General features: G+C 35.5%; 1 protein-coding gene across 2 annotated transcripts; it reads left to right on the top strand.

Annotated features, from left to right (window-relative positions):
- Positions 1-208: 208 nt before the first annotated feature.
- On the top strand, positions 209-13,959 carry stom (stomatin). 2 transcript variants are annotated; one of them, XM_058758720.1, is made up of 9 exons: positions 209-418; positions 837-866; positions 1,476-1,508; positions 1,871-1,980; positions 2,864-2,936; positions 7,878-7,960; positions 9,354-9,557; positions 9,938-10,072; positions 12,185-13,959. In XM_058758720.1, exons 1-9 carry the CDS (start codon positions 358-360, stop codon positions 12,371-12,373), a joined length of 918 nt encoding a protein of 305 aa, XP_058614703.1. In that variant the 5' UTR covers positions 209-357; the 3' UTR covers positions 12,374-13,959. The 2 variants fall into 2 exon arrangements, with proteins under 2 accessions (XP_058614703.1, XP_058614704.1); XM_058758721.1 differs by lacking the exons at positions 837-866; positions 1,476-1,508 and having other exon boundaries at positions 212-418.
- Positions 13,960-15,327: the final 1,368 nt, after the last annotated feature.

Below are 15,327 nucleotides of genomic sequence, written 5' to 3'. Positions count from 1 at the left end.
AAACTTCCCCAAAGTTAATTATGTGCATTAAAATCCCCACACCATATAAAATCCCCAGCTTTAGCTGTTATTATATACAGTTCCTCCAGGGTTAATTGATGCAAGGATTATAAACGTTGGTTTAAAAATCTGTTTAGAACATATAGTCAAAAGTGCTTCCGCTTTCCTACCCACTTCCGTTTTATGGTCACAGACAAGAGTAAGGCCCGCCCAACAGCGAGAGGGGGCTGAACCTCGCGCAGAAGCCGATCTGTCCCGTGCAGAAAAACAGTTACAGAGAAGCGATCTCCTGCTGGAAGTGCTTATTAAAAGATCTGCTCCATATCAGCCCTGAATAATTCAAAGATATCGCCTACAATGGAAGATGGCAGGGAAACAGCTGCGATGAGAGAGCAAAAACGGAAGGATCGACAAATAGGTTGGCTACTACTGAATTATTATTATTATTATTTAATATCACGTGTTTGCACCGTTGTGTGCGTTGGATACACGCAGCATTCACTTGCCATATAATACGAATAAGCCATACTAAATGTGTCTGTATATTGTCTTTAATAAGATTAAAAATGCATTAGAAAATATATAAACATTGGAAGCACGTCCATGCTCCCCTTTTCTTTTCTTTTTTTCCTTCGGGGTCTGTTATTATTGATAATGCAGCATGGGTGTGTCTTTATGCCCTCTGTGCCAAACTGGGCAACAACAGGTGCTCATACCCCAACAATATTAAAATGAGTTCTATAACACTATACAATCCAAGCACTTGTGTTTTCATCAGAACAATAACCTGTGTTTTGTTGTTTATTTCATTTATTTTGTTGTTGTTGTTTGTTTAGGCTCTGAATTGATCGCGCAAAATAATAAAGGTAAAATAATGAAAAAATATGATGTAGTGTAGTATGGTGTGATATAGTATAGTGTGGTGCAGTGTAGTGTAGTACTGAATGGTATAGTGTGTCATAGTAGCCTATAGTATGGTGTGGTTTGGTAAAAGTAGTAAAACATTGCATATAAATGTCTAGAATTATTCTGATTATCTTTATGCAAAACTAAACAACTGTGTTGGGAAACACGAGGACTTTATTTTGGAATAACCAAAATGTGCCTTGATTTATAGTGTGTTTAACACACTTATGTTAGGATTTAACATAACATTAAATCCTGTGTAAAAGCATGGGGTTTTATTATCATGTGGCTGGTGGTCAAAGATCTCGGCTGTAGCGTAAAGGTTGCGAGGTCAGTGCCAGGCAGGGATGATTTAATCATTCTACAATTACTGTGATCATTGTCCTGCTCAATAATCATATCCAGTATTCAATCTTACTTTGCTCTGACTGTCGCAGTAGTTAATGTAATTTGCTCTGGATGGATCTGCTTAAGGAAATGTCTTATCTCTTATTAGGTCTGATGGGTTGGTAGACTAATGGTTTTAGGCCATACATACAGTAGACTCTTACAGTTGCGTTTCTCTATAGATCGGTGGTGTCACACAATTGATGATACTCAAGGTAGGTAAGGTTTGAAAGTAAAGCAATGGCAGTTTTGTTTGTTAATTTCTTTTTTTAAACTGTAGGGAAGTGTTCATTTGCTATGTGTGGCTTATCGATGTGGTTGATTGGCTATGAAATGTTGTTAATGTGCTGATGAAGTTCCTTGGTTCATAAGCAAACTAGTGATATAATGCATGCACTTCAGCTTTAAGCTAAAAGTTTGAGTTTTTGCATCTTTGAACTCATTTAACCCATCATTTTTATGAGCCGTGTTACAGTAGGTTAATGTGCATTTGTGTGTCTTTTTATCTTTTTTTTTTAAAAATTGTATTGTGTAGTAATATAAAAAAATGTTTATGCACATTTACTTTGCCTTACAGCCTTGGAGAATACAGACAGTGACATTGGTTTGTGTGGTTGGATCCTGGTGCTTTTCTCCATCCTGCTCACGTTGCTGACCCTGCCTCTCTCCATATGGATGTGCATTAAGGTACTTTGTGTATAAAAAAAATAATAATAATAAAAAATTGTTAAGCCGATAACTATTTTAATGTTTTGGCACTGATTGACCTATAATATATTATATTAAAGGCCATTCAGTGCCAAAACATTAAAAATATTATAATACAATGTAATATAATATAATATAATAAATACAATGCAATATAACATAATATAATATAAATGAAAAATAATACTAAACAGACATTTTAAATGCTGCAAGTGAATTTAGGCATCACGGCATTTATAATATACTGTGTATTCATTTTGAGATTTGCAAAAGATTACATGTTATTTTTTTATGATTGCATTGCTATTAAATTAGCATTATTAAAGGTTAATTTAAGTGAGAGTTTGATGACAGCAAAGGTAATCTAAATGTAAAAATAGTTTAGCATGTTATTTCCAGGACTGTTAGATCTGTTATCAGCTGATAAATTAAAGAAGAAATTCAACCAATTACACCTAAAAATTGTGCATCCCTAAAGATATTCTAGTTATGTTCAGCTCTACAATGATTCATTTGCTAGAAATTGCATTTAATGAGGGCGAACTCTATAAAGTGATTCTACAATCCTTGTTGGAAATTATAAACAATTGGAAACATTCATTGGTCAAAAGTTGTGTTGATCATTCCCTTATCCCATATCATAAATTCGTGCCACATTTTTTCACACCAGATAGGAGTCTTTTTCATAGTAAGCGAGAAGTCCTATAATCTTTATCTTTATAAGAAAGATGATGAATGCATGATAAGGGTTGCCATGCAACATCTAAATGACATAATTAGGGGCCGTTTTACTTTCTGCTGTTTTAAACTGCTGTAATTTATAACCCTTTTTATGAGATAAAAATACTTCTCGTTCTTACAGATAGTGAAGGAATATGAAAGGGCAATTATATTTCGTCTGGGACGCATTTTACGAGGAGGAGCCAAAGGGCCAGGTAAGAGAAAACAAATCAATATGATTTGATCATTCTGATTTAATCAGTGATAGTGGTTTAGGCATCTCGTGTGATAATGATCCTGCTCCTGTCGTCTGTATTCAGTAATCACACTTGTGTTGTTTTTGTTGTGTGTGGTTAAATGTGACACTTTTTGGAGTCTGCTTGTTTGCATTTGTGCTGTGGCCGTCCACCACAATGATGGCTTGTCACAAGGCTAAAAAAATAAAACCGCTTGTGTTGTAGAAAAACAGAAGTGATCTGTTTTGCATTTACGCTGACATGAATAAACCACATTTTTTTTTAGTGTTACACCAACATTCGCGTATGATATAAAGGCACAAAAAGACACACCTTACGCAGTCATATGCATATGTAATAGAGAAATTGATTATATTCTGGAAATATTTCTCAGTAAGCACATGTGCTTTCCTGAGGCGTCTGTAAAAGGTCATATTACCTGCAAAGCATCACGTTTTATTTCAGTTGTTTATTTCAAGGGCACATAATGTTCTGGCATAACTTTTCATAGTCTTTACAGTTAGATAGTAATAGCTATATAAACGTCTGAGATTGTAATGTGAGGTTATAACGTCATAACATACTCTGTACTCTAGCCTTCTAAGCCATAAAAGTCATTTGACTAGATGTCTAATTACCATCCATTTTTCTTTGTGGCCCTGTTGCCATTATGCCACGTATTTCATTGAGGATTTTGGATCAGGTTTCAAGCAATGCTATGGTTGTTATGGCGATAATGCGATTTTTCCTGGAGGTTGATTTTGGTGACTGGTTATAATTCAATGTTTGGTAACTTAATCTAAAGTAATTGCAAGTCAGCACTACGTATATTGATATTCCTCAATCATTCTTCTTCTTCTTTTGCATTTCTTTGTCTTCTCCTCCTTCTCTTTCTGTTCTTTATCTTCTTCAGCAAATGAATTAAGTTCAGACCACTTAACAGATGGATTCCTTCCAACTTGTTTTTATTTTGGACTTAATTTCAGCCTCAAAGTGAGGTCACATTTACTGTTGCGCTGTGAAATTTCACTGGAAAAATCCAGTCATTTGAGTAGGAATCGCAAGTTTCATCTGAGGGTGAAAATATTCCCCACACAGATTTCGCTCATGTTCAAGTTGCCACATTTGCAAACAAGCTGTTTGGACAAACAAGTTTGGAAGTGCCTTCAGTGTGAGGTGTGCTTTATACACTGCTACACTGGACAGTTTTTTTAAGATGTGCTACTTTTGAAGAGATTTAATATCAAAGTTTGAAAATGTCCTGTCAGCTTGTATTGTTAAAACATTTGCATTCAGTGAGTAACTAACAATGATTGACAGAAATATTTGCACACTGTGGTTGCAGTTGGTCTTTTTTTTCATGCTTTTTTTTTTTTGCTTACTGAATTGTGACGGTTCTTAAATGAAAAGGTGGCACAATGTTGAATCCTGTGAAACAGAAAAACTCTGACAAAGTGCATGATTCATTCAAAAACCTAAGTTTACCTAAGTGCTGCTTTAGTGAACACTATATTTAGTGAAATCTATATAGCTGAAGTTATTGTTAAGTTCGAGTTAATGACAGTGCGCAGTGGCTGTGCTTGTGTTGGTGTCTCTGGTGTGTATTGGTCTATGCTGTGTTTGAGAATATGAATCTGCAGGGCTTTCCCTCCAGGAATGAACTTATGAGGGTAGTGTCTATTATTAGTGTTAGTCCACCCACTCAATTGCGCAATGAAAGTCAACAGAGGTGTTTCACTGTGAGCTTTCTATAACAAAATCTTTTCAGTAGTACGTTTTAAGGCAATACATTTGGCTAGATGCCATTTATACTATAGGTCTGAAAAGAAAGCAAGCTTGATTTCTTGGTCCTCTTTGAGGCCACAGGGGTCTGCAAACAATCTGCAGTGGGCTCCTTCTCCACAGCTTTATTTAAGGGTGGAATGTGAGTGGAATTTTCCACAGTAGACTATATACAAACCTCCTGAACAGACTAACAAATCCTGATGACTCTCTAGAAAGCCTCCCAGTTTTGTTTAGAAACTGCAGGGATGACAAATTAAACACATTAACCACTACTAAAGCTCAAGCGCGCACACACAAACACACAGACCTACTTGTTTTCCTTGTCACATATTGCCAAACCGTTCTCATTGTCCTGTTTTTTTGTTTGTTTGTTTTTTGCAGCCTTTTGATTCTATACTCAGCATTTTTTTTTTTTTTTTTTGCCCAGGCCTGCCTTTTATATTTAGAAACATTTCTTTCATTAAAAGATTTATTATACTAAGTATTTGTTTATTAACTATAATGGTAACACTTTACAATAAGGTGTCATTTGTTAACATTAGTTAAAATTGTGTCATCATTTACTCACTCTCAAGTTGTTTTAAACCTGAATGCATTTCTTTCTTCTGTTGAACATAAAAGTTATTTTGAAGAATGTGGGAAACCAAAAAGTTGCTGGTCCCCAGTTACTTGCTTTTTTTTATTTTTCCTACTAACCAACTGTTTGGTTACCCACATTCTTCAAATATCTTCTTTTGTGTTCAGCGCAAGAAAGAAATTAATACAGGTTTGGTACAACATGACAGTGAGTAAATAATGACAGTATTTTAATTTTTGGGTGAACTATCAATTTAATGACAATCGGCAGCATATAGAGTCTGGGAATGTGTCGTCACAGCGGCAATGCATTCTGGGAATTTAGGTCACGGGAGCTACAGCGGAGACTGAGTGGTAGTGAATGTAGACTTTTTATATAATTTAATGTTTATATTCTACTTAAGATCGCGTTGCAGTGGTTAAGGCTTACTGTATCATCAATTGTCATATCCCTTTGCACTGCCGGTGTGAAAAACGTGCTTTCTCCACGTTATAATGCCGAAAAAGCCGAGGTTTTACCTGCAGACATTGACAATAAAGGCTACGGCAATTTATCATTCCAACGTGATCTAATGAATCATAAACATTAAACATGTCTACATTCACTATGAACTCGGATGAAAATTAAACAGAAACTCGTATGGTAAACATCTAAAATAAAATGTGGCTTTATAATTCATCTCTGTAGATTTAATATATTATAGATACAGTGATTTGCATTAAACTGTAAGCCCTCACACCACTAATAGAAGGAAATCATATATGGAAATGTTATTTGCGGCAGCTCGTTAATACCCGCCACTTTTTGTAATGGATTAAGTTTCCTTCATTCATTTGATCGCCGCATCGTTGTTCGGCATCCTAAGTTAGCAGAAATCTTCAACTTGGTTCAGTCAAGTCAATGTATTTATTTGCATAGCATCCACAATACACATCGTTTCAAAGCAGCTTCAAGTTCTGTTACCTGTGTGGCTTAACTCTTAACACTGAGCAGTTTTACCGGGTAATATGACGATATAACAATGATCCACTGTTTGAGATCTAGCTGTAGTGTATTCTCCCCTTACAAAATTAGCCATGGTTTTGCTACTCTAACCATAGTTTATCCATGATATTTAATAAGATTGTGGTTATAGGAATGGTAATACATACACCAAAAGCACGGTCGCTACACGTTTACTATAGTAAAACCATGGTTAATTGCCGTACGTTAAGTGTTTTAGCAGTTAGCATATATCAGTACCACTGTAGTAAAGGAGACTGATTAGTAATGAATATTTGCAGCCTCTCAAACAACAGGGCGATTTTTTTTATTATTTAAAGAGATTTACATTCCGTTTTATTCTAAGTATATGTAAGATGTTTTTCAAAAAATATGAACGTAAAACGGTCGGCTTTTTCTGTGGTGATTTGCATTTGTTTACGCTGTGTGCTCCTGAGCGTGACCTAAAACATGGCGAATCCGACGCTGCGTGACGTAGTTTGCCAAGCTCTATTAAGTCCTGTCCCTTTAAGAGCAGCACGCTTCCGTTTCAAATGTGTACTTAGAAGCCGGGAGACATAGTAAATACAGCGCGTTGCTTGAGGTATATGTTGTGTTCTGTTAGTAAATGTTTCATTATATTACTAGTGTTGCCTCCGTTGTTCACTATTACACTACTGCATACATTGCAACACACACCGCGCATGCGCACGAATATCACACGCACGTCGATCAACCGTTGGCCATATAATTCAGTGAAGGAAAATGACAAGCAGCAGCTTCTAATTTGTCCTTAACATTGAAGTATACGAAGATAAAGCAACCCAAGTATCGATAACAGTATCGTTTGTCCTGAAGCTTATCGGTAGTTCGGTATTGACCCAATTACGTACCGGTCCAAAAAAATACCGGTTCATGGTACCCATCCCTACCTAAGATTAATAAATGCTGTAGAAGTTGCTGTTCATTCTTAGTTCATGTTAACTAATGAACCTTATTGTAAAGTGTTGCCACTATACTATACATTTATATAGAGAGGTTTTTTTTTTTTTTTTAAGAAATTAAAAAAGCAACAATATAAGTTTTTTCATTGATGAAAAAAAAGTTATTTAAAATAAATTCTGATCTTTTGAACTTTCAATATAAAACGGTTTCCACAAACTAATAAGCAGCACATCTGTTTTCAACAAAATCAGCATATTACCAGTAATATAATGAAACAGCACCAAATCAGCATATTAGAATGATTTCTGAAGGATCACGTGACACTGAAAACTGCCATCTGTAAATTACTAATAAATAACTGTTAATAGATTACAAAATCATTCTCCGAAAAACTAATCCTATAAACTGATGTAGCTGTATTGGGAAGCATCTAAGCAGATGTCAGTGCGATCATTCATTATACTCGTGAATGCAGTCAGCTGAGTCCAGTTGGCGGTGAGAATGGAATTTGGTAGATTGCCAGTTGTGCACTCATTGAAGATCAGCCCTGTTTCTGAGAGTTACTGAATATGATGCTCTGAGTGTCTGCTGCTGTTAAATCTTTTATTGTATGTGTGTGTTGTCTCACACAGGTCTTTTCTTTATCTTGCCGTGCACGGACAGCTTTATCAATGTGGATATGCGCACCATCACCTTTGATATCCCCCCTCAGGAGGTGAGATCACACACACAAACACTAATCCTCAACTTCAGCCTCTGTTTTAACACTTGAACAGCATTAATATAAAGATGAAGCATGCCATCTTTGCAGTGTTAATACATTTGCGACCCAGTTTAATGTGCAGGGACTATAAATAAACCATTTGTAGAATGACATCATAAAAAGTGCTTTTTGGATAATTTTTTATTTTATATATAAAAGCCATATATATATATGAAGCTTTATTATAATTTAATTTATTTTATAATTTAAAATAAATGTTTTCTATTTTAATATAGTTTAGAACATCATTTTTTAGAACATCAAATTCCAAACAACTAGGGTGTTTGGCAATAAATAAATGTGACCCCTGACCACAAAACCAGTCTTAAGTCTTAAATTTATACATCATCTGAAAGCTGAATAAATACGCTTTACATTGATGTATGGGGTTGATAGGCATCAGACAATATTTGGCCGAGATACAACTATTTGAAAATCTGGAATCTGAGGGTGCAAAAAAATCAAAATATTGAGAAAATCGCCTTTAAAGTTGTCCAAATTAAGTTCTTAGCAATGCATATTACTAATCAAAAATGAAGTTTTGATATATTTATGGTAAGAAATTTACAAAATATCTTAATATCCTAATGATTTTTGGCATAAAAGAAAAATCAATAATTTTGACCCATACAGTGTATTTTTGGCTATTGCTACAAATATACCCCAGCGACTTAAGACTGGTTTTGTGGTCCAGGGTCGCAAATAAATTTATTTAAGCAGCCAGTTTGAAGTGTCACATGATGCTTCAGAAATCATTCTGATATGCTGATTTGGTGGTTAACTATTATCAAGTATTATTGGTGCTCAAGGATTCATATCACTATAAACGTTGAAAACCGTGATATATCAGGATTCTGTGATGAATAAAAAGTTCAAAAGAACAGCATTTATTTGAAATGGAAATCATTTGTAATAGAAATCATTGTCACTTTTGATCAATTTCATGCATTCTTTCTGAGCCCAAACTTTTGAATGGTAATGTATCATGGTTTCCACAAAAATATTAATAAGAAATGCATGCAAATCAGCATGTTAGAATGATTTCTGAAGGATCATGTGACACTCAAGACGTAGTAATGGCTGCTGAAAACTCAGTTTTGCCATCACAGGAATAAATTACATTTAAAAATATGTTTGAATGGATGAGTTATTTTAAATTGTAATAATATTTCACAATATTACTGTGAAAATGTAAAAGTAAAAATAATTTAAAATGTTAATATTTGAACTTTTTACCAGTAGTTTGTGTTTGTTTTCCTTGTTGTTGTTGTTGTTGTTTTTTTTTGCAGAATATCACCCAGATGATGTTTTTGATTAAATAGTCTTTGTGCATTCATCCTGACAGGTGCTGACAAAGGACTCTGTGACAGTGAGTGTAGATGGTGTAGTCTACTACCGTGTTCAAAACGCAACACTGGCAGTAGCCAACATCACCAATGCTGATGCAGCCACTCGTCTGTTGGCACAGACCACCCTGAGGAACGTGCTGGGTACAAAGAACCTGGCAGAGATCCTGTCTGACCGGGAGGAAATCGCCCACAGTATGCAGGTAACACACGAAAATACACATACAAAACAAGAGTTATACTTTTAAAGGAATAGATCGCCCAAAAATAAAAAATCAGAGCTTGTTCCCTCACTGAATTGGTTTGGGCTAGACCTGATTCTAGCAGACATTGTATATCTTCAGGCAGTGCATTCACCGTAGCTCAGCCGAGACGCTGACTTATCCAGCTCGACTGCACTGCTAGCGCCTTCCTCAGTTCGCACGTGGCCTGCCATTCGCTCATTCCATTTGACATCCTTTAAAAACTGGGGAACATTCTTCATGGCAGGCACACTTGGCACAGCACTTCAAATATGAGGAGCATGAGCCATGAGGAATCTGAGAAGAAGTGTTTAGACTTGACTCTTTGTTTTTTTCTTTAGTCCACACTAGATGATGCCACAGATGACTGGGGTATTAAAGTAGAACGTGTGGAGATTAAGGACGTCAAACTGCCCCTTCAGCTCCAGAGGGCCATGGCGGCAGAGGCTGAAGCAACCAGAGAGGCCAGAGCTAAGGTAACATGCTTTTGATATTTAGTAAGGGCTGCTGTTACTCATTTCACATGGAAACATTTCACATATTTGTATTATATTTTTCATCAAATAGATGCAGTCTTGGTGAGCATTAAGGGCTTATGTATAGTGCACAACACTAAAATTCTGGTGTACTATTTATTTTTGTTACACACACAGGATATTATGGGTTAATATTCATTATGTGGAAGGATATAACTAGATTTTGCTGGCAAACACATATTAATCATCCTCTCATGTACATGCATGTACGTATTATAGACCAAATTATTGCAGTGTGTGGGAGCTGAATGCAAACGTTCATTGCTCTGAGACAAGACCACCGCAATACTCTTAATAGGAAGACGGAAGTGACAACTCCTTTCCTGTTTCTGGTTGTATTTCCCACTAATTTGTCTATGGATTTATGTGATAGCCTGTTTTTTGACATTTCCAGTTGTATGCCTAGTTAACCTCTTCTGTGTACGGCTGATTTGCCCTCCTTAAAAATGTTCATGAGAGCACATGCTCTCAAAAGGACATGGGAAAGGAAGTTTGAGTTTATTTTTGGTGCACAATTATTCTTGCATGCTTAGCTCAGATACATCACCTACATCAGCTAGCCACACAGCGAGAAGTGGAAAACCACTGCCCTGGGCTGCGTTTCCTAAAAGGATCGTAAGCTTAAGTACATCGTAGACCCATTGAAACCAATGGAGCTACGATCAACTTAAGCTTACGATGCTTTTGGGAAATGCAGCCTCGGTTAGTAAAAGTGTAAATGGTACCTCTCTGCATCAATTGAATAAGTGGGTGTTTAGCAGATGCTTTTAAAAAGAAGTAATGTACAGCATTGGTTCTCAGCTGATGTCAAAGGCTGTGGTGTTTTGGCATAAATTCATCTGTCACTTGGTACAAATATTCAGACAGATGCCAGTATAGACAGGCTGTGTGGCAAGAATTGATCCACAAAAACCATTAAAAAAAACTATACAAGACAAAAAGAAACCTGACCCAAACTCACCTCGAGTTATTCCAGGCCTGAATGAGTTTGTTTCTTCTGTTGAGCACAAAAGAAGAATTTAGGTAAACAAACAGCTGACGGTAGCCATTGACTTCCATAGAATGGAAAAATAATCGGAGCAACTTGAGGGTGAGAAAATTGACAGAATTTTAATTTTTGTGTGAACTATTCCTTAAAATACAAGAATGTATACTCTTGGTCATAAAGCAAAACCAAGCGAGTTGCTTAAAGGAATAGTTCACCCAAAAATGACATTTTGCTGATAATGTACTCATCCTCAGGCCATCCAAGATGTAGATGAGTTTGTTTCTTCATCGGGACAGATTTGGAGAAATGTACCTTTATATCACTAACTGACTGTTTGCAGTGAATGGGTGCCGTCATAATGAGAGTCCAAACAGCTGATAAAACATCACAATAATCCATGAGCAGTCCACACGACTTCAGTGCGTGTTTGTAAGAAACAAATCCATCATTAAGGCATTTGAACCTTAAAGTGTCGTTTCTGGCCAAAATCTGGCCAGTCCATAATCTATAAAAAAGTCCATTTCCTGTTTTTCTGTTTTAAACCGTTTTGGCTTGTATTTTAGCATATTTCACTCCTGATTCACTGAAGAAAACATTTTTATGGATAGAGGAAAGGAATTTTAATGGTGGATTTGTTTCTTACAAACAGTTTTTCACTTCACAAGAAATTAATTTATGGACTGGAGTTGTGTGGATTATTGTGATGTTTTTATCAGCTCTTTAAACTCATTTTTTGACGGCACCCATTCAGTGCAGAGGATGTATTGGTGAGCAAGTAATGTAATGCAAAATTACATACAAATCTGTTCCAATGAAGAAACAAACTCATCTACATCTTGGATGGTCTGAGGGTGAGTACATTTTCAGGAAATGTTCATATTTAGGTGAACTATTGCTTCAAAGGAACGATGAGATACCTCAAAATATGACTGTAGGGCAAAGAGTGAGCGTCAAATTGAAACTGGGTTAAGGGGTGGAAGTTTTGTGTGGTGTACAAGGTTTGCTAAATCAAGACACGCATGTTTTTTTTTTTTCTTTCCACACCGCCCCTCTGCTGTTTGTAGGTGATAGCCGCTGAGGGGGAAATGAATGCATCACGGGCACTGAAGGAGGCATCTCTGGTGATCGCAGAGTCCCCCTCTGCTTTGCAGCTGCGCTACCTCCAGACCCTCAACACCATCGCAGCGGAGAAGAACTCCACCATCATTTTCCCTCTTCCTATTGACATGATGCAGTCCTTCATAAAGCACTGAACTAAGAGCCACATAAAGCTACCTACACACACACACACACACACACACACACACATACAGATGCATCCATGCAGAAATGAACAGACTGATGTTATATAACATGCACTCATGTGAATATAATGTACAGCCGGGCCCAGAAGTCTGAGACCACATTGAATTCTGGTATTCAATTTTTGAAAACTTAAAACTAAGAAACATCATTACGTGAAAATATGTGAGGTTGTATTTGCAAATTGTTCATCAAATTGGTAATCGTGTGACTGTACAGATAGTCAGATGTTCAAAATGCTCTTGGGATCATCTCAAATAATTCTGGAGAACGTTTATCAAGTTTTACACAAAACAATTTAACCACTCAAATTGTTATTCTGATAATGTATTATATTAGAAAAATGCAAAATAGAAACATTTTCACTAGTGTTCTCATATTTGGACCCTACTGTACATAGACCACATAAGCACAGCCTGATGTGTGATCTGTAGATGTTCCTAGTAAAGACATGTTCACTCTGTCTGAAGTAAATCTAATACAGCCAAACAATATGAAAGTCATAAAATATTTGCTAAATTAGAGGCCAATTAAAAAATAAAAAAAACACATTGTTGCTTTGTTTTAAACTTTTTTTTTTTTTTTTTTTAATGCATATCGAGAATTTGGACTTGAAGTGAATAGGCCTTACAAATTGAAATTGTGTACAATTTCTCTGGTTGTAACAAGAATAGTAGAGCGATACAGACCAGTGCTGGTTGATCTTTGAGATACTGAATATTGCAATGTGATGTTTGGCTTTTTGGTTGATCGGTTATGGAACATCTCCTGGTCATATGAGTGTGTGTGTGTGTGTTTCAGGCATATGTAACCTAACCTGCTTGATTGCCAAACAGATAATAAACCGTCTAAAGGAATATGTGGATAGTATCAGGTGTCAAAACACAAAACTGACAGCAGTGCTTATTGTGCCTACCAGTTTTTCTCGCTTTCTTGAACCTTTATTAACGCTGACTGTCAATATAAAAGCCTTAAGCCATATCCATTTCAATTACTGAATTAATATGTACAGGTTTACATGATGTTGGTTGATTTTTAAAACCACAATGCATTTGTACATCCATTTCCTGTCACATTAATATTTTATCGCTTGGTTTATGAAATCTTTTATCTAACGGTTTTATCTACCAGACATTTACATACACGTAATATGATATTTTTACATCAAACTTCAGCTGAAAACAAATTAAGCCTATAGAGGTCAATGTTTGTGCTTTTAATGACTGTATTTGCTGCTTCAAATATCAGAGGATGGAATTACGAAGACTTGTCAAAGATGTGAAATTAGTGTCAGTGCTGCTTAGGACTGTTTAGGGTTTCAACAATATTTTGAAATATTTGTATTTTCATCATGTATCAGTCTATCACAATTCTGTAATTGTTTATTCTGTCATTTAATTGATGTATGCTGAATATCACATCTGTTGTTTTGTCCAGCTCACTTTTATGTACATTGTAATATTGAATGTTTTTGTTTGCATATTTCCGATGTGTGATTTTCCCATTCCCTTCAGTAAATCATAATGTGTAATCTTTCTCATGACTTACAAGTACACAAACTCTTTACCTCGTTATTTTCCCAGACTGCTATTAATATGATGCATAAATCAGTCTTTGAAGAACACTCTAGAAACATTTTGGGGTTGTGGTTCTTTAATATATATAAGTAGTAAAACTGGAAAATCATTATTTTTTATTTCAGGTAGACAAGGATTTGCGGAAGCAGGAGTATCTTCTGGAATAAGTTGCTATACGAGTCTTTAGCAAATATCAAAGGCAGCCAATCTCTGCACTGTGAGGTATACTACTTTATCTGATCTTCAGGCAGTTAACTGACCCATATGTTAACAATTAAATCACCCCCTAGAAATGAACAGCAGACCTTGCTTTAACCATTAATTGTCATGATCGCTCTGTAGGAATAAGTTGGTTCTCTAGGCCTCGAACAAGACATGCTCATTTAAAACTCCAGCATTCTGGTTATAGATTTAACCGTCTTAAATTAAAAAGCACTCCAAGAAACGGCAATTTCTCTAAAATCTAAAACCATGTGAATGGCTTTTTATTAGACTGGAATAAAAAGCAATATTAGTTTCTTTGGAAAAGTTTTGCAGCGCCCTCTGCCTGTAGAGGGATGTCATTGCTCACACCGACCATGGCTGTGTTTGGAATGAATACTAGCTTACTGAATACTGCTCAGTATGTACTGCATACTGCCTAATTAAAAATAGCAAGTGAAAAAGGGATTACTTTACAATAAGTGTTACATTGTTGTCACAATACACATTTAAATAGCAAATGATGGTAAATGAAAATTAAACATTTTAAATGTATTGTTTTGCATTTTTAAGCTAGTTTTGTGTTAACTTTTGGCAGTCTGATGAAGCAATCAGTCATTAAAAAAATTAAATAAATAATAATAATATAACTGATATTAAGCCCCGGAATGCTCAAGTGTGTTGTAGTATTATTTATATACTACTATAATTTTTATTAATATCTTGAATTATCTTTTGTATTTTCAGTTTTCATTTTAGTTTCATTTTAGTAATTTTGATATGTGATTTTGTCATTTTTTTCTTTGATTTATATATATTTTTTCAATTTTATTTTTAGTTATGTCCAGTGAGTAATTTTGACTTTTTTTTCCAGTTAGTTGCCAAAGCAACATTTCAAAAATTTGTAATTTAGTTCAAGGTCTTTGTCCAATATTTATTTTTTATTTTATTTTAGCTTTATTTTGAATTGTTTCATTTACAGCAATTTAGTTTTAGTTAACAACAATTGTAGAAGATTGTGGGATACAATGTTTAACACAGCATGCTTCATCGTATATTGCACATTTTGGCAAATGTAGTAAGTTACAAGGGCATTTCATGCATATAAAAATGTGCATACTGTACAC

The sequence above is a fragment of the Onychostoma macrolepis genome, chromosome 21 (assembly GCF_012432095.1).
Source record: "Onychostoma macrolepis isolate SWU-2019 chromosome 21, ASM1243209v1, whole genome shotgun sequence".
Classification (NCBI taxonomy): domain Eukaryota; kingdom Metazoa; phylum Chordata; class Actinopteri; order Cypriniformes; family Cyprinidae; genus Onychostoma; species Onychostoma macrolepis.
This window is presented reverse-complemented; position numbering and strand designations above follow the sequence as displayed.

Excerpts from the sequence above, each read along its gene's own strand:
- stom (XM_058758720.1), top strand. The coding sequence starts at position 358 with ATGGAAGATGGCAGGGAAACAGCTGCGATGAGAGAGCAAAAACGGAAG. Across the intron at positions 867-1,475 it reads GATCGCGCAAAATAATAAAG|ATCGGTGGTGTCACACAATT; the intron begins GTAAAATAATGA and ends GTTTCTCTATAG. Across the intron at positions 9,558-9,937 it reads AAATCGCCCACAGTATGCAG|TCCACACTAGATGATGCCAC; the intron begins GTAACACACGAA and ends TTTTTTCTTTAG.